The sequence below is a fragment of the Anarhichas minor genome, unplaced genomic scaffold, assembly GCF_050575085.1.
Source record: "Anarhichas minor isolate MPS153535 unplaced genomic scaffold, ASM5057508v1 ptg000028l, whole genome shotgun sequence".
NCBI lineage: Eukaryota > Metazoa > Chordata > Actinopteri > Perciformes > Anarhichadidae > Anarhichas > Anarhichas minor.
Window position 1 is genome coordinate 9,809,960 of NW_027466474.1, and position 19,800 is coordinate 9,829,759.

The window sequence follows — 19,800 nt, forward strand, 5'->3', positions numbered from 1 at the left end:
TGGTCGACTTCCGGCATGATGGGAGGCCTCAGTGGCTAGGATACACTTTGTTGAAGCTTTAAGGGAAAAAAAGTATTCTAGTTTAGTGTACCACATGCACAGATTAACATTCATATCAATAAGATACAGTAGCAATTTTAGTTCAAGTGGAGTTAATCTTGTATTATGATAAATCAACCTGCCGTAAGCAACATACTCAAACAATAGCATAAGAAATAATGACTTTGTATGATTTTCACAATTTTAGCAACATAAATATATCTAATTAACCGGCTGCTTCTAAGCAGATTAATTATCTTTTTCACTGACATCCAAACACAGACTGTGTCTTTTGTTCGTACCTGGATTGTGTTGTTGTCCGGTCTCTCTGAGCAGGCTTTCTTTTGATGAGCAGAGCTTGGGAAAATGAAAAGAAATGGAGGACAAGAGAGGGAGCGCTGGACTGAAGAAGAGAGGTGGCTGCTGGACCAGGAATAACACGGAGGGTTGCCACGGCAACACCGGCTGGTGGGGCCACTTGCATGGAAGTGACATCACATCACTTTAGGATTAAGAACGTGTCTTAAAGTATACAAATGGAGATATTAGTATAGGTGTTAACAGATTACGGTGAAATTAGTTTGAAACGTGTACAAAATCACAATCTCTTGTAGTTTATAAAGAAAAACATCTGGAGTGATATTCTTCTGAAGCGGTGCAATAACAGCATCTGCTTGATGGCAGATGAGCGTTGGAACAAAATGAGTGAAATTAGATTGGGTCAAAGTAGTTATTTGTACAGAGCAGCCCTGAGATGAGTCAGGCTCTCTAATACTGCCACCTGTTGGTAAGAAGCAGCACTGAACAACACACGGCAGGCTCCCCACCGGCCCCGCTCCTGTGCCGTCTGGTCTCTTTCACACAGCCATAATGATTCTTTAGTACACGTTGTAATTGGTCCGACGTCCCCCGCTGTGCTCGCTAAACAGAAGTTGATGCCTAAAAAAATGTTTTGGGACTTGCACCAAATTTTAGTTGCCATGGAGATAACTCAATATCCATTCATTTTAGCCAGTAAACCAGCGAAGCTGTTTGTGGTTTTCTTAATCATAAATACCAGACCAAAAAACAACAGAAAAAGTATTAATTAGTGTAATTTCATGTAGAGGAGAACACAGAACAAAGCCCGCCAGCTGATGTGATCGTAGAGTGCTTTCAGATGGTTAATTACAGCTCCAGACAATAGAAACAAAAAGATCCATTTCACACAACTGCGGCTGAGTAGAGCCAAAATGGCTGAATAGAGGCGTTAGCATACACCAAGGTCACTCTAAAGGACACATATGCAGAGACAGACCACAGGGCTGTGTAGGCCTTCAAGTCTGGGGGGGTTTTGACCATCAATGATCTTTATTGCAGATCCCAGAACAGAAGGTGAAGAAGGTTTTCACTTGAAAGTTGCTCACAAAAAGTAGACCATTTGTTTTTCTGCTGGGAGAACAACAGCGCTCACAGCTGGACATTAGATGTGTCGAATCGTCGACTACCTCTGTGAAAAGGGATCCATAAAGCTCCAACATTGCTGCCAGAGAGACTGCATGCTTCATAATCATCCCAGAATTAACATATAAAACAAACGTTTTGAGAAAGTCTCTCTGAAGTAAATTAGTCAGCCTCTCTGCGTGTAATTTCTTGCACTGTTTGCTCTGCTGTGCCTTGACGATTTGATATCTTGTTGTGCCATGCGAGTGTATGGTTGGGAACCCTCCTCTCTCTCTCTCTCTGCACAATGTAAGTGCTTGTCATCGTGGTGTGAAAATAAAGCACGTTGACAGCTGAGCAGGAGTGGATCAGCGTGTAATTGTTCTCCTGTCACTCCTGGAAGAGTCGACATTTACAGTCAAATTCACATGTTTCCTGTCGACATTTTAAGAAAACTTGACAATTTGTGATGTATTCATGCAAAATGTGATTACCGATGGCAACATAAGATTCGAAAACAAGAAAGCAAAATAGAAGAAATGACTAATTGTTTTATTGTCAAAAATCTCAAAACACACACTTTACACTCGCACTGAACTGGTTTCAATGTAGCTGACAAACCCCAACAGTTCTACACGGCTACACACTTGGTGTTCTTTGTGTTTAAGAAAGCACACGGATTCACCAGACAAGGATCCTCAGGATAAGGGGACAAAAACATTCATTTTGATTGATAAGTTGAGGTGTGTCGATAATAAATTAATTGACATATTTTCTTTCATCCCTTATGTGATGCTGGTTCTCTGTTTGACTCTCTGGTCAGACGCCGGTTCACTTCTTCCTATTCACAATGTTGTTGCAAATCCAGTTCATGCCATCCTGTCGGAGAAATAAAAATAAGTTTGAAGATAGGAAATCGACCATGAAATTAGGCAGGTCAAAATAGGTTGTTGAAAGAAATAAAGTCCATTAAAGCAGCTCAGACCACGTTTATATGGAGAGGAGACATCAATGAATCAAGGCTGGGACTAGGTCTGACCTGAACTCCCTCCCCAGACACAGCTGAGCAGGCCTGAATCTGCCACTCACGGTCCCGGTACGTGTGCAGGTTGAGTCCCTCAGCGATCTCACTGGCCGGTGACGCTGTGGCCAGATCCTGCTTATTGGCAAAGACGAGCACTGGTACACCTTTTAGATTCTCCTCTTCAATCAGCTCGGACAGCTCCTGCACACACACAAACACATGGAATTGACTTGTTTTTAAAAACAAAACAATTATTTTCATATATGTCAATTTAATCAGCTTTCGGTAGTTTTGCTGGGGTTCATGTCAAAATGTATACGTTGAAGCAGAAATGAGATCAAGCTCACCAGTCCCGTCTCCTCAAACCGCTTCTTGTCTGCACTGTCAATAACATAAATCTGAAAGAAGACGTATGTTACAATAAAATGAAACATAGCAAAATGCATCGATGATTTTCTCTTTGGCCTCAACATGTCAAACTCCTGAAGGAGTTTTACAACATTGGGTTTTTACTAACAAGTCCTTCCATCAAGATACAATTATCGTGCTTAATTTGGGCATACATGTTACACTTTAATGTCGTGGATTTGTATTGCTTCATATACGTTTTGTGGTGTATTTTCAGTGAGGAGCTGTGTGGACCTCAGGGTGACTAGCAACCTCTTTGTGAACACTAATGAGCATCTAAATACAGAAGTAAATGTCTGCTAGCGTGGAATTGATTTGAATCAAGTTTAGTCACTCACCAACAGGTCTGTGTTTTCCAGATACTTTTTCCAGAAGGGCCTGATCTTCCTCTGTCCTCCAATGTCCCAAACATTGAGTTTCATGCCATGAGAGGCAACACTCTTTATGTTGAAGCCCTGAAGTGAAGCACAAAGCTGGAGTCACTGTACTGCACACCACTGCCTTTCACTGAACACAATTCCAGTACGCAGCACCTGGAAAGTCTTGCAAATAGTTATGAAGCAATTGACCAAGTGGCAGGGTACTAAAGCACATGTGTATTAAATGAATCACCGTTTGGTTACTCAGCATTACGTATCATGTGCTCTAGGCTTTTATAAGGAAGTCACTGTGTTAATCCAGCGCTGTTTTTCATAACGCAGCTCCTCTGTTTCAGTCAGCGAGGTTTATAACAACTTTATCCCGAGGGCTAGCTGAGGAGCAAATCTGAGGATAAGACTGGAAGGATCAAGTGCAGTGTGTGTGTGTGTGTGTGTGTGTGTGTGTGTGTGTGTGTGTGTGTGTGTGTGTGTTTATGTGTCAGGTCTGGTTTAGCTTTGTGGTGACTTGTCATGCTGGGCAGCATCCTCGCTGCCGAGTGATGAGCCGTCACACTCGCCCGGGACCTGCCAGTACATCTGCTCTATGTCTTGTGAGAGTAATGCAAGGGTATTAGATAATCATGTTAGAGGTAATCACATCACAAGAGGATGATAAAAGAAAAGCTCACTATAATGTTAGGATGCTCTAAGAAAAGGTGTTGAGAGGATGCAAATCAGGAAGGTAATTTCCCGATGAACGGTTAATTAACAAACTATTTAACAGGATGGACATCCTGAAATCATGACTTTACTGGTTGGTGGTAATAGTGTGTGTACTGTAAGACCGCTCATTTCATTTCACAGCATGTCAGAAAACCAAAGGCCAACTAAATCCCATTACTTTGAGCGCCAGCATGCACTGGTCCAGCTGGTCTCACAAGATTAGATACAATCCCCCTGCCTTTTATAATGCTGGGTTAAAGTGCCATGAAAATACGAAAAATATCTTTTGAAAAGCTTCATTGATAAAAGAGAAGACCGCCATCGTATCACTGAGAGCAGACTAATTGATCTTTAAAGAGTGGTAACATTGAGGCTATGTTTCTGGTGGATGCACCTTGTTTATCTAAAACACACTTAATGATGGGCATCAGGTAATGATGTTAAAAAGTGTCTCAGCTGTTCATGGTGAGATGATTTAATTAAAATGAAGGGCACAAAAACATCATCTGCAAGCGTATCAGTCAGTGGTGCCTCTTGATTTATTATGCTGTACAGTAAGTGACTTAACTTAAGGTCATGATGTGTGTGTGCGTGCGTGTGTGTGTGTGAGTTTTATCACATATCTTCCTCTCACCTGTGTTGGTGTGATGGTGTTCACATCCTCAGAGGCGAGGCTCTTCAGCAGGGTGGTCTTGCCGGCGTTGTCCAACCCCAGCAGCACTATCCTGACCTCGTGCTCTGTGGATCCCTTCAGTCTCTCAATGACAGAGAGTAAGCCCTGCGTGAAGGGAGGAGGGTGGAGGTGTGGAAGGGCAGAACATCAACAGAAGACGACTTGTATCACGTGTCATTGGATGTTTAAATATCATATTGTTTAAGTTTGGAATACAAAAGCATGAAAACCAGAATAATATATGTGACAAGAGGTTTCTTAAAATACTCTGAAACATCCTACACGATATCCTGAGGTTACAGGTTTACACCTGCAAACTGATCCCGTCGACCTCTTTCAGATTTGAGGTCAAAGCTCCTCTTACATACAGCACTACATACAACCACACGCATGCCTTCTAGCCCCACCCACCCTCCATTCTCCATCCATCAATATCTTCCCACTCTGTAGCTCCCACCAGCAGTCTGTAATAATTACACTTAGAAAAGCACTGGTGTTGATTAGAGCTCCATTCGTACAATGGTACACTATTTAATGTGATTAGTCTGAAGCAAGGTTGTGCAATCGCAGGCTGTCACTGACAAAAGAGACGTACGCTGAAACTTTGAATATTTTGATCAGGGGTACAGATACTACGATGTACGTGTGTTTCAGTGTACATCAAAGAGCATTAGAGATTCCATTTAGATGTATGATCATCATAGCAGCGCCATATAACAAGCCAAGCAATTTAGATAATCCAGTCAACACAGAATAGCTGCATCGAAACAGCTACTAATCATGTAAAATAGTTATATTAACGCACTTTTGGAGCCACGAACGCCTGTAAATAGTTCCTAGTGTCAAACAAATACTGAATTTGGGGTTATGAATCCTGTTCCTCCAGATCAGGTCACTTACCTTTTGAGCTTCTCCCATGGTGACGTTTCCTGTGGCTTGGCTGGAGGGCTGCCGCTACATTCTCCAGTGAAGCTAACGCAGGTGTGTCAGCGATCCAGGTCACGCAGGTTAACTATCCAGAAAAGGTTCCAGTAGCCTCTGTCTTTTCCCTCTTTTACACTCTGTAAACTTGACTGGGTTAAGTGCTATGTGTGTATGTGATAGTAATGTCTACCTGGGCGTCAATTGCTCCTCACTGAGGGGGAGGGTGGCCGGGACTGGGATTAGGAGGCCAGAATTAGCCCTAGTCATCCATGCAAAGGCCACTCCATCCCCCCTCCCCCTTCCTCTGTCTATCCCTCCACCTCCACTTTGCAGTGGCTTTACCTGGATTATCCCTTAGCCACCTGCTATAGGAGGAAACTGAATAAACAGTCCTTCCTGACACACTCACACATTATTATATCACGAGGAGGAAAAGAGAAAAGAAGTTCAGATATTTTGCCATATGGCTGAGGGGAAAACATGCTGTTAACACAGAAACCAAAGGCCCTCAGAGCAGCATGGGAAAAGCAGACAGAAGAGTCCAATGCATACACTTCAAAGGATTATATCATGTTGGCGGACCATGGGAATTTATTATTTCTGTGTTCATAAATCAACTCTCAAATCCCAAATCCACTCCTCTCTTGGAGATAGCATTATCATCCCATATATCCGTTACATGCCAGCCGCTATAAAGCTGCTCCGTTTGGGTCGTCTGTTTGTGTTGGTTCCTGTGAGTAGCGCATTCATGGGGATTAGTTTGTGCACGCTGTGTCTGGATTAAAACATTTCTAGACTCTTTTCCTCAACTGAACAGGCTTTCTGGTCAAATGTTGTGCCAAACAAAGGATCCACTGGGCTGGAAACGGCTCAACACATAAACCTGTGACCTCAAATTATCACACACACTTCCTCAAGGACGCTTCATGTCTACATCAAATACATCAACAGAAAATTATGAAACAATATCACTTTTTTGCACTATGTTGATTGTTTAATGTTATGCACTATCCACCATGTCAAATTACATTACATTACAGTCATTTAGCAGACGCTTTTATCCAAAGCAACTTACAATTCAGAGTCTATCACATTTCTACACCGTAGGCACAACTACGGGAGCAATTTCGGGGTTAAGTGTCTTGCTCAAAGACACATCGACATGCGACTAGCAGAGCCGGAGCCGGGGATTGAACCGCCGACCCCTCTGATAGAAAGACGGCCCTGCTAGCCACTTAGCCACAGTCGCCCCTTCCTTGTATGTGCCAACATACTCTGGTGAAATAAACGGTTCTGATTCTAAATCACTATTCATCATTTTTGAAGGTAAAGGTGGTTCTTCTTTAGGACTCTCTTGGTGTCAATGGAGCTGGAGCGCTGTTCTGCTCCCTCGCCTTCTGCTCCCTCCTCTCTCTGTGTTTAGCTGAGACAGAAAGGGGAGGAGTCAGACTTTATGATGTACATAAAGAGAGAAGTCAAACCTGTAATTCTAACATTAGCAGGATGCAAATATTGAAGACTAGGATAATATGTCTTTTTGCTTTTTAGTAAAGAGTTCGATGAGAAGATCAACATATTTGGACAGATATGAGTGTTATCGATCTTCTTCTGCCAAATAAGCGGATTTTCCAAAATGTTGAACGATTTAAACATTAAGTATTTGAAATATACAATGTGTGCACCATGGGGCAACAAAGCCCTACACTATATCTGTATTTAATCATGATTTGCATTCGAGACAATGCTCTCTGTCTATGTATTGTGTAATACCACAAACAACCTGAACTAATGTCTTTACCGCTGTCTCTTTTCAGCTTGAACTTCATAGCCAGCCCCATAATCACGACCAGCACCAGAGCAGAAACACTGCAGATTACCAGGAGCAACACACTTTGGTCTGGATGAACACATTTACAAAGGCAGAAACACGGACAGACAGTTAAGACGCATGCTATCAAGGGTCATTGAGTTGTGCATTTTTATTATTCATATCTTCATTAAATGTTCCAGCTCTTTCATTTTCAATTTCAAAGTTGTACAATGCACTATTTTCAGCCTGGTTAATGAATTCAAATCTACATGACAGAGGCACATGTAATCTGCAGCTGTGTGAAATAAGCAGGAAGATGTCTACCTTAGACTGTGGGATGTCTACTTACCCTCTACAGTGACTTTGTGTGGCAAAGACTTGTAACAGCCACACAGGCTTTTCACAAAGCAGATGTACCTGCCTCTTTTACGTGCCGACACCTTTTCGAGATGCAGCTTGCTTTTATTTTTGCCATCGTGGATGTCCTCCCCGTCCCTCTTCCACCCAAAAGTCAGACTCAAATCGGGAAAGTTATGGAGACATGTCAGAGTGATGTCATCGCCCTCTTTTACCTTGGATCCAGTGCTGTTGACAGAAACCTGAAAGTCTGATGGGCAGGGAAAACATTTATACGGAGGGGAGCAACAGTGATAGTTTTAGGTAAGCATATAGCTGTCACGTTATGTGTTTATGTGTATACTGCCACAGACGAGGATATTGTTACAGGTTACCTTTTTTGTAGTTTGGTGGAATATCTGTAGGTACAAGAGTAAACATGGAAATGAATATCGTCACAATAAGCATTTTGTTTACAACAGAGCACACATGACACATCCCAGTTATTTTAAGATTTAAAAAATAACATACAAGTTTTTTCTGAGAACTTATTAACTTAACTTATTCTATACAGTAAAACCCCTCAGTCATACACTAGAGATCAATCAAATGTAGCATTTACATTATTTTCCTAGTCTCCTATGTTTGCCATGTTCGAATATCCTTGTTGTGCTACCGCCATTCCACTGCCAATTACTATACCTAATGTGCCATGTAAAATTCATAGGATTGATCTCCACGTAAACAAATGAAAAGAAAGATGCACTCACCGTCGCAGCACTCTGTATTGTTTGAGCAGAGTAGACAAGAATCTATAGCGAACGAATAGCATGAACAACATTTTTCCAATGCATTTCACCTCCTTATTTAATGGCAGAAAACGTTCAGCTACATTAGCATAACAATACATACATAACATTTCCAAATGTAGCTTATAAATAGCGTGAGAGGTTTACAGTTCTTTTTCTTACTTGCATGAGTTCCTCCTGTGGCGTTACATCTCAGACCCTGGTGAGGAACACAGGTAGCGCCAGCACCAGCTTAAATAAAGTTAAAACAAATTGAATTAAATGTATACGTGGACAGCTACACAGTCATATACTGGATATGAACTGTCAAATTCATAAGTGGCTACTTACCTCTGAGGAGGTGACCAAGCAAAATATTTAGAAATACCCCTCTCATAAACATTCTCTGTTGGAAAAGAGTCAAAAAGTAAGAATGAGAGTCCTAAGCTAACTACATTTACACTTTACACACACTAAATATAATCATAAAGGTAGAAAATAATGCTGACGTGTTTTTCTTGTTACCTGTGGTGGTGTTGTCTCCTCACACACACGGTTGAATGATGCTCTGTTTTGCCTAACCTATTGGTCTTTGCGTCACCAAAAGGCACGGCACTAGCTGATTATACACACCGATACCCATGCAAATGCATTCTGTCCTGGAACCTAATGGCACAAACAATATCTCCGTTTGTGTGTTTTATAGATGAGAGTGATGGTAACGATGACGGTGAGGCTGCTGCTGTTTATGTTGTCGAGTAACATTTAGGTTGACGTTATGTGATTTTTACACTTTTTGCAAATGGATAGAATAAGAAATTGACAGAGAGACAGACACATGAATATAAAAGACAGAGACAGCATGCTGACGTGCAACCTGTTATAAGCAAATCAGTGGTTTGCTTAAGCAAACTACCCTTTGCAGACACTGTATAATGTAACACATAGGTATAACTGTGCCCGGACATTTGGGGGAAATGGTCCCAATTCTGTAGAACTGAAGCTTGGAAATACAATATCATCTTTCATTGAAATCATCCGGAGCCTTCATACACAGTATATATTTGTGGAGTTGACCAGTAGAGAGTGCTGCTGATCACCCATCTTTTTTCATTACTCTCGTCCCATCAGGGTCATAACAAGCTGGAGCCCATCCCAGCATGCACTGGGAAAGAGGCAGGGTGCACATTGGACAGATTGCAAAAGACAAATGCTATCACGCCAAAAGGCAATTTAGAGTTATATTTAATCAAACCTGCATGTGCTTGGGCTGTGGGAGGAAAACAGAAAATAATACCACACAGACACAAGGGGAATATTCAAACTCCACATGGAAATAACAAAACTGGTTTGTGGATTAAAATCACGTGGTAGTCATCTTTGTCTCTCCTTCGTCATAGATAATGTAGATCGAGTGAAGATCACGTTGAACTTGGCTGGTGTTGTTAGCCAATCAATTTGTTTTTCCTGTTATCTTAAGACTCAGGCCTTGTGGTTTCTTTTGTCTGCTCAAGTGTTTATTCATGCCACAATCTTGTGCTTTCATTTCGTTTTACTTTTTCTCTGATACAATTTGTGTGTAAGCTAAACTGCGTTGCAAGTAAAGGATGCTTTGCCTTTGTCTCGTACATACAATTAGCTTATCTGTGTTGAATATGTGCTTTCACATTACGTCTCAAAAGCTGCACATTAAGTTAGACATTTAGCAAAAAAGCTTTCGATATATCCAAGCAAAAGTAGACAGGGACGTTGTTGACGCGTGTAAGCTAATTGATAATAAGTCACAGGTGCATAGTTAATTAAAAGGCCCTGCTTCACCTGGGAATCAGCAAATAGGTAATGTTGGGATCAAAGCTGTTGATTACCTCTGACCTGTTGACTTTGTGTGATCGTCTTTCTGAAGATGTTCGTTCTCAGAGGACTTAGTCACAGATTCTCCCGCCTGGCAAAAGTTGCAGCACAAAGGCAATTCAGGAAATATGACAACCGGTGCACCACGGTCACTGACATCATGGCGGACTGGAAGGCAAGACGACCATTTCACACACAAGTTCATAGGAGAGTGCATCCGCACACAACGGTGGTTCAGCAATAGGGAAAGTGTATAATTTGCACTAGTTGGAATTTTTTACGATTTAACTAGCAGCAGAATGTTACTCCTATAATGATTTAATTTAAAAGAGAAGGCCTGTTTACGAGATGTGAAGTTTCTCGTGCATCGTGTAGAAGTTGAGTGAAGTTTGGGGAACACCATGATTTTGACTTCAACTATTGTAAGGCAGGATTACCATCTTTAAAATGAGTGAATATCAAGAGGCCTCGGTTTTGTAGTTTTAATGTCAAAATCTTAATAACTTCCAAGCACAAGGACACTTCACTAATGACTAAAAAAGAAAAGTATGACATTGCAGCGAGATTGTCTAGATTGTATAATGGTTGCAAGCTGTGTCTAGTAACTTCTGAGTGCGTTCGTCTTGTCTGTGTTCCATCATAGTGTTTCTCAAGATGTGGGCTGAGAGCAGTGTGATCATAGTAACCGTACTTCCTCTTTTGTGGCTTTGTTGCTATGGCAAGACTTCCCTTACAGGCAGGAAGTAACGGAATGACCCAAAATGATGAATTTCTGTGTGTATGCATGAAGCGTGTGCATGATGTTTTGGGTGGAGCACTTCAACCGTGTCCCCTGACAGTGTGCCATCGCATAAACACTCCTTGTAGTCGGGGTGTGTGAGCCGCCATGGCGAAGAAATGCAATGCTTTAGGGATTCCTGTGGGCCACATGGTGAGTAAACATGGCAGCACTTCTGTTGGGTACATTTTGTTTTGGTTGTGCAGTTTTCTTTGGAGCCAGTGGTCTGTTTATGCGGAAGAAGAAGGCTTTTCAGAGGAGTTTCAAGACTGTAAACGTACATGTGATAAATAAATTGGAGTTTAGTGTGTTGCGTACCTGTTATTTATAGTCCTCGCATGATTTGGTAAACAAATTTTGGGCCGCTTTTTTATCAGGACGCTTTAGCTGTGTGCGTACTGTGAGTTGAGTACGGTGGCGCAGTTTCTTGTGTTGGCTTGCATTGTCTGTCTTCACCCCTCAGAAGTGAACAGTGTGTAGCTGCTGCACAATAGATCAGGCCCGTTGAGTCGGAAGCGGAAACCAAGTCGTGCCCATTGTCCAAGCTGTCATGTGTAGGCCGAGAAGGCTTCAGTCTACTCGGTGTGAAAGCGCCACGTTTCTTTAGTGTGTGTGTGTGTGTGTGTGTGTGTGTTTATAAAGATGTATTTCACAGGGGCAAGAAAAAGCTCTCTGTGCATTTTGAGTGATTGCAAATGTTCCTGTAGTTGGTGCTGCATCAGACTCCGCCCTCACATTGTGAGTTTGCATATCTTTTGTCCCCTTCAAAGGCTTTGCAGAGAATCCTAATCCTCAGATATTTCTCCTCTGACGAAAGGTGCACAAGCAAGACTGGGGAGACGTTTGTTTTCCTTGCACTCTGTGTTTGTGGGCACCGGCATGTTGTGCTTTTGGAGCCAGAGTTTGAGCAAAGAAGTGAAGAGGCGGAGCCACAGTGGAGCTCACACCTGCACAAACTGCCAGCCCATGTCGACCTTATATGGGCAGAGTTTATCAATGGCCAAGAGTCAAACGCTTTCTCTTTGCTTGATCTAAAATGAACACGCAAGCAGTATATCTTCTCACTAGTAATTTATTCAAGGTAAAAAACATCAATACTGTGGGTTCATTCCTCTTGAAGAGTTTTGTACCGTCTACGTACACAGGAGATGGGCCTCTGTCTCATGGTTAATACTAACATGCATTAGTGGATGCTGGGAAAGTTCTCTCACTCCCAGTACGACATGTACCTTCTCAATAGTTTGCATGTTTGATGTGGAGACCTGATAAGTCAGTTTTACGATAAATAGCTGCATGCATATCAACTCACAATAAGATGGTACAAAGTATGCATGAAAGTTAAAAACTACCAGAACAAAAAAGAAGTAACTAGATTTAGCTTACTGTCATCTGATTAACATTAAACAACTTGTGAAGCAAGATATTTGTGAATTTCTAAAATGTAAAAAATATGCAGATAGCCCATTTATTGGCAGTATTTAACTGTGAAACTGCTCAGATTTATGACAGAACTTTTACAAGATGTGAATTTTGAGAGTTCTGAAAGCTGAATGAGAGCCATTGTCATCAGTGTCACAACCACTTCCTGTGAAAACAGCTTGACTGATTGCACTGCATTGTCACACAGAAGGGAGAAGGCCAAAAAACATGCAGCTGGTGTTCACATCTCACTTCCGAAATGTAGGCCTCAGTGTGTGTATGTGTGGGTGTGTCTAGCTTCTGTCTTAACACCATTTGAAGTATTGTAAAGCTGTTACTGTAATATTTAAATGTACTCAACATCTCCTTTTCTTGTTCTGTGCTCTACTTTTGATTGCAGCTTCTAGGAGAATATGCCTTTTTTTAAATATAATTATTTTTCTGATTCAATGAAGTGAATGTTGGATTTCTCAACTACTGCCATAGGAATGATCATATGTTTGGTTTGAGGTTGTTCCCTACCTTATCTCTCTGTCTCTCTATTCACAGAGCCAGGCGGTGTCAGACGGAGGTAAGCCTGAAAGACCAACGTGCAGGCTGACAATCCCGTACATCTTGCATTTCTCCGAACAGAAACATGTCTGTGCACGACAGGAGAAGATATCTAAATCTGTCTCATTCTTGGTCATGCTTTTCTGTCCTGATAAATGGGTGTGTTTTTGTGTTCGCATGTGTAGAGTTGAACATGTCTGCACGGGGCTGTGGAGGCAGCAGCTCCAGCCTTCCAGGGACTCCGGGCGGGGAGGCCGGCCCGGCCAGCGGTGTGCTGAGCTGGGCCGTCTCCTTTGAGAAGCTGCTGGAGGACCCCTATGGAGTCCACCAGTTTACGGTGAGACACACTCGACACACATGTTGTGATTTTATGTTCAGGAATAAATCTAGTGTTTCCAGGCGTGCCTTATGTGTTCATACAGTGTACGTGTCTTTGTCCACAGTCCTTCTTGATGTCTGAGGTGAGTGCGGAGAACATCTTATTCTGGCAAGCTTGCGAAAAATTCAGGAAGATCAAAGCCAGCGCCTTGGACGAGGTATGATGGCACTTTTTTACCTCTTTACACAGTGAATCTTCTGACCTATCGTTGTGATTCATTTTGCTGTCGTTTGTTTACTCTATATATTAGTTTTTTATGAATACTCATTAGAATGCTGAAATTTATTTTTGTAGTTGTTGACCAGACGTGGTTCTATGTTGCGGTCTGTGTAGCAGTCAACAGATTGCCTTTATTGTGTTAGAATATATTGACATATAGTTATATTCAGTAAAAAATGATGACTGACTGAAGCGGTTTCATATTTTTGAGATGTTTCCCTTCCTTTATACTATTCCTTCAAATAAAACTGAGAGGTTTAAGGCAGACTTATTGTTTGATCAATTAAACTCAGTTTTTCTCAGATGAGATCCAAAAGGAAATTGGTTCAGTGCGACATTGACGTTTGAATCTATTCTGGTTCGAAGATGTCTCGTCAGATCAGACTCGATGATGAGCAAACCAAGTTTAGTTGATGTCTGATCTTCAGGAGGTTTCAGTCTGATGGAGGTGTTGTCTTCCCAGCTGAAAACAGCAGCTCGCTCCATCTACAACACCTACCTGTCTGACAGCGCTCCCTACTCGGTCAACATCGATGACACAGCCAAGATGGAGGAGAAGGACCTGGAACAGGCCACACCCGACATGTTCAACAAGGCCCAAGCACAGGTCTGTTTGGAGTCCACACTCTCATTTCAGCTCAGTGATGCAGTGATTCTTTGTTGGTGCCTCTGCTGGCGTGTGTTCAACTGTCCCCGCTCTGTGTCAGATATTCAAACTGATGAAGATGGACAGCTACAGGCGCTTTGTGCGCTCCCCTCTCTACCAAAGCTGCACCTTGGGAGGCGTAGGACGTAAACTTGTGCCTCAGCTCTCTACAGAGCCGGTCTGCACGGGATCCTGGGAGGACGTGTCCACCAGAAGCCCCGTAAGTAACAAGAAGGTAGAGTGACTGAGGGGCAGGAAAGGGAGCAAAAAACATGATTGCTGCTTTAAATTTTGCTGTTGCATTTCTTCTATCACTATCTCAAACAGAATAAGAAGTTGGACTCCAACAGCTTGCCAGGTGGCAAGACTGCCTCTGAAAAACAGGGACAGAAAAGAGGATCCTGGGGAGGTAGTTATGCCTTGATGTACATCATGTGACTTTATCCCACAATTTCTCTTTGGCTCTGTTTTTGTTCATTTCCTTTTATTGATGACAACAGATTCATCCAACAACCCTGGCTCAGTCTCCCAAAAAGAGTCCTACGTGTCTGTCAAATCAAGCAGCAGTGTAGAGCTCGGCTCCCTCTACAGGCAGATGGAGGTCAGTGCAACAGGGCACACATGAAAAAAATACTGTATTCAAGTAGACCAATCGCAGACTAGAATAAAGAAGAAAATCTGACATGGAGTGCCTAGCTCTATTGTTTTGAAGTATATTTTTCACTCTTAACTAACTGGTCCTTTCCATCTGTGGCATAGAATGGCACATTGAGTCCCCGGCCTCCAGAGCAGGGGGGTGGAGGTGGGAGTCGGATCGGGGTGGAGGGGGGCTACTGCTGTGTCTACCTGCCCGATGGCAGCGCCTCGCTGGCCCCCACGCGTAGCGGCCACCTCATCAAAGACATGCTGGCTAGCCTGTGTGAGAAGAGAGGCTTCCCGCTGAAAGATGTCATCATCTACCTTCATGGCAAGGAGAAGGTGAGGACTTAGCTGCTCTGTAGCTTTAAACCAAGAAGCTGTTCAAAGGTATTTATGTACTGCGCTGCAGAGTTGTTCTGCAACAGGCGGTATGAGAAAGATGACTACCCTCTTCCTCTTTGTAACATCCTCCCGGCCTCTCACTCCCTCCATTTCTGAAAGTATCCCCAGTTGATGCCGACGTCTCTGAAAGTCACTTCTGTGTGTGGCACACCTTTGCTCTCTCTGCAGCAACCCTTATCTCTGGACCAGGACTGCTCGGTGCTCAGGGATCAGCAGGTCTCTCTGGAGCTCAGGGTGACGTTTGCGTGAGTCGACTGTCACTTCCTCTTTTTGCTTTTTCTTTGTCACCCTCAGTGGGCTTTCACACCCTCGTCTCCCCCACTGCATGCAACTTCTCACCACATCAGGGGGAAGTCCTGTTAACACCAGACAGATTAGTCATCATTGGCATTGAATACATTATCAAATGTCCAATTTTGGATTTCCTGCTAAGATATCACTGAGTGGCAGGCTTTGTACGATTAGATGTTAATGATGCTGTGCCACTGTATTCACTGTGTGAGCGGGATAATTGAAATGCACGTGTGCTTCAGGCTGGAGATTGCCTTCACCGGTAAGACGGTTGGGATCATGGTGAAGTCCAGTAAGACGCTGCAGGACGCTCTCTCTGCCGTGCTGCACAAACACCACGTCAAGCCGCAGGAGGCCCTGGTCACCATGGTGAGTGTGTGTATGAAACGTATCATGGAGGCGGTGCTTGAGTATTTCTTCAGATAAGTAAATTATTGATAGAACTTTCTCTTAATTTTAAAATAATCACTTAACTGATTACTATGGTTTGCAATAATCTCGTAAATTCACATTGACTCACCCGTACTTTTCAAAGCAGTAGACATGTCCGACATGTTTTTTAAAAATGTTCTTTTAATTCTTTCCGTCTGCCTCCTGCTGACAGCAGCCGCTGCTAGGCAACCCCTTACACGTCACTGATCATCTTAATATCTATAAAATCTGTCATTTTAATTTGAAAATGTAATGTGTTGCATAAGCATTTTGTTATTGGAATAAGTAACTAGGATTACTTGTTTGTAATTCATTGATGTGTATTTTATGCATCTAGTCCCTTTTTTCTTTGTGCCACTGATTGTGTGTGTGTGTCAGCATCTTTTCGACGGATCTTACTTCCTTGTTCGTTTCAGGCTGGAAGCAACGAGCCTCTGAACATGACCGGCTCTGTGTTCAGACTGGCCAATAAGACTCTGCGGCTTGACAAAACCAAAGGTTAATACACTTGCCCTTTTTTCAAACCCAATGTTTTACTTTAACGGGAATGTTAACATCATTTAATAATAACGACGCTGCTCCCCCAAGAGCACGAGCAGCCACACGATGAAAAGCAACCAACGAGTAAATGAAATGAGTTTGATCAAATCGGAGAAGGCACACTCGAGCCCTCCAGCCACCGTTGGTTGTCGGTGATGTGGGTGACACATTGGTGATGCTTTGTTTGTTCTCTTCTGCCGTCTGAACTCTGGCTGTGCCTTCTTACTCACTTAATAGTTTATTAAATGGGTCCTAGAAAGTGTTTCTGTATTTCTTGGCTCTTATCTGGGGGTCCTTTCACCGTCTACTTTCATGCCCGGGTTTTTCTGTGTCACTGTCTGCGTGTTCCTTTTCATTTCCTGCTCTGACTTCTTTGTGCGTCTCTCTCTCTCTCTCTCTGCCTGCATCTTCATTCATCTCTGTGGGGTTAAAATGTCCGAGTCCATTTGGTTTGTTGAGTGCTGTGCCAGTTTGAGTTCGCTCACCTCATTTCCCAACTGCGAGGAGACCAGAACAGACTTCACTTTGGATCAGTGCTCCTTACCTCAGCCCCATTCACTGGCTTTAGGAAGAGGGCAATGGATTAGAGTAGTGGTTGTGTCTGAGAAGTACCAGTTGAAGTCTTCTTTTAAAGAGTATTTTATTTGGCTTGTGTCGGTGTTTAACACAATGGGTAGTTATGTTCTGTAGCAGACTAGTTTTCTACTGGAAGTGAAAGCACTGTTATAAAGTGAAACTTGTCTTTCGTGTGGTTTGAACAGGAAGAGACCAGACCAGTGTTTCCAGGGGCAGTGGTTCTGCTGCAGCCACACAGGTTAGGAAATATTAATAGAATGCTAAACATGAAACCAAAACAACATCCATACAATACGGACAAGTCATGCATACAAGGCGAGCTGCTGAGGTTGTCGAGGTTATTATCTACATAAGAATATAGTGAAGACCATGGCTGTGTGTGAACAAGGGAGTCATTCTGGACACAACCTTGGTGGCATCCTTCATTATATTGTTATTTAGACGATACTTTTTGTTTTATATATATATTGTATAGATAACTTATTTTAATGGTTGTGTAGGGAATATTTTCACATCTATGAAGTGCATTGTGGGATTGCTAGCAGAAAGTAATGTACATACTATGGACACTTTCTTTCAACCCATTTAGGAAAATTCACACAACAAATACAATGTAGATGTAGTGCACTATAGAGTTAAAGGGAAGTAGTTTGTGACACAGCCCACAGCTCATGGACACCAACAGAAAAGCCTCAACATCTATCTCATTAAAAGTTATATTCCTTGTGTGATTTCTAGAATGTGTAGCCTACAATGTTCCGAGGATTTAAAACCTGTGAAGCTGTATTTTGTGCTTTTGATAACGCCTGAATCTGTTTTTGGTCCAAGGCAGGAGCAGTGAGTGCAGTTGGGGTGGAGGCCCGGGCCAAGACCAGTAAAAACCCCGAAATGGAGGGTAGGACATCTCATCAGTATCTTGGAGGATTGGTTCGACATGACAACGCCTGATAGATTTTTCCATTTATAACAAGGAATCTATAGTGAGATTAAAATGAAGAGGCCAAAACAAAAACATTTCTCACCACAAGCTGACTTCAGAAGCTGTTCTGGGCCTTTCAATCATCACATCATTTTTCTCAGCAGATGGAAGTGCAAAAAAAATGAAATTACGTGACGACTGGGCAAACTCCATCTGCTGAGGAAACTTGTGTGATATCAAAGCTACTAAATGGACCTCTAGGAGTTAGGTTGTTTTATCAGCTGCTGTTTTTAAGGTCAAGAATTAACTTAAGAAACTAACTCCGTTTCAAGTTTCTCTGCAGAATATAAACTTATGTTCTACATTCATATGCAATATAAAATTGATAGCACCTTTAATCCTTATAGCCCACTCCTAGTATCCTTGCCCGGGGCGTGATGTTGAATATATACTATTTAAACGTTAGTTGTTGTTTTTCTAAAACTGTGTTGACTGACTACAAACTATAAAATCTAAATAACTGAGGCGGATTTAAAACGGCACAGTGTTCTTTATTTGAAACGACGTCAGAATGACCAGGATGTTCTGTGTGTGTGTGTGTGTCAGGGTTACTGGACTTGCTGACGAGGGCTCAGTGCAGCAGGGTTGATGACCAGCGAGGCCTTTTGACCAAAGAGCAGCTGGAGGTCCCTCTGTTCCTGAAGCTGGCCTCAGACCAGGGACGGCACGCGAAGCCAGAGGAACCCAGTACAACCAGCTCCCCCACTGCAGACTCCAAGAAGGCGTCCAGTTCAGCTGGAGCAGCGCAGGAAACCGCTGACTCTGAAGCCAAAGACGTAAAGGAAACGGCAGTTTGAAAGACTTTTCTGTGTGTGGGATGGACAAAGACTCAATTACAAACTACAACAAACGTCTCACAATGCCAATCGCGTCCAAAGACAGTGAAAATTAGTCAAGCACTTTTTATATTTGTTTACAAAGAAGCTCTGAGACCGCAGTGTGCCATCGTCCCTGCTCTTGATAATTTGCCTCTTAAGGCAATATGTAAAGAAGAAAGATCATTGCAAACATTTATGGTGTCATTTTAAAACACTACATATGTCAATGGAAAGAATGTTTGCTATGAATTGTATAATGTATCCAAACCTGTTTTGAAAGTAAGTTTTAGCTGAACATTTAAGCCCTGAAGCCGATGTGTTGCCCGATGTTTTCCCGCTGTACAGTATGAAGTTCACGTTGCTTTACTCACAATCTCATGTTGCGGTCGAGCTTTTCTTTGAACTCTAAACAAATGTTTCTGCTCAGGACTGTCACCAAGGGTTTTCTTTAAGTGTATTGCACAATTGTTTTTTTTCTTTGTTTGAATTAAGATTATTGAATATATTTTACTGAGATGAGTTTTTATTATTTTATATTACTAATTTTAATTTTGTGTGCTTACTTGCTGTTTTCAAATGTGTGCTTGTGGTTACTGCATTTTGTTTGCTGTGATGTCACTTTGAGAAGCCCTCGTTAAGTCCTGTTTTTCTGTCGCCTCGCAAGGTGCAGATTATGAATTAGTAATGTGAAACTGCAGGGAATGAATAAAATGTGATCATCAAAAAATAATCCCACAGGGTGTATCCAAAGAATTAAAGCATTTAATGATGAA

The 19,800-nt window shown here is 42.3% G+C and overlaps 2 protein-coding genes across 5 annotated transcripts; one reads left to right on the forward strand and one right to left on the reverse strand.

Annotated features, from left to right (window-relative positions):
* Window positions 1–2,292: 2,292 nt before the first annotated feature.
* On the reverse strand, window positions 2,293–5,566 carry arl3l1 (ADP ribosylation factor like GTPase 3, like 1). Its single transcript, XM_076103810.1, has 6 exons — window positions 5,549–5,566; window positions 4,610–4,753; window positions 3,232–3,348; window positions 2,833–2,883; window positions 2,501–2,686; window positions 2,293–2,340 (listed from the first exon to the last, which is right to left on the reverse strand). The coding sequence occupies exons 1-6, from the start codon at window positions 5,564–5,566 to the stop codon at window positions 2,293–2,295; spliced, it is 564 nt and encodes a 187-aa protein (XP_075959925.1).
* Window positions 5,567–11,105: 5,539 nt separating this feature from the next.
* Window positions 11,106–19,800, forward strand: LOC142962699 (regulator of G-protein signaling 14-like). Of its 4 annotated transcripts, XM_076103310.1 has the most exons (15): window positions 11,106–11,288; window positions 13,104–13,125; window positions 13,292–13,443; window positions 13,550–13,642; window positions 14,168–14,311; window positions 14,412–14,570; window positions 14,678–14,759; window positions 14,851–14,951; window positions 15,110–15,328; window positions 15,560–15,636; window positions 15,925–16,051; window positions 16,531–16,612; window positions 17,416–17,468; window positions 18,059–18,125; window positions 18,756–19,800. In XM_076103310.1, the coding sequence occupies exons 1-15, from the start codon at window positions 11,244–11,246 to the stop codon at window positions 19,004–19,006; spliced, it is 1,674 nt and encodes a 557-aa protein (XP_075959425.1). In that variant the 5' UTR covers window positions 11,106–11,243; the 3' UTR covers window positions 19,007–19,800. The 4 variants fall into 4 exon arrangements, 3 of the variants coding, with proteins under 3 accessions (XP_075959425.1, XP_075959429.1, XP_075959424.1); XR_012957360.1 differs by having other exon boundaries at window positions 11,146–11,288; window positions 13,104–13,443; window positions 18,063–18,125; window positions 18,756–18,841; XM_076103309.1 differs by having other exon boundaries at window positions 11,148–11,288; window positions 13,104–13,443.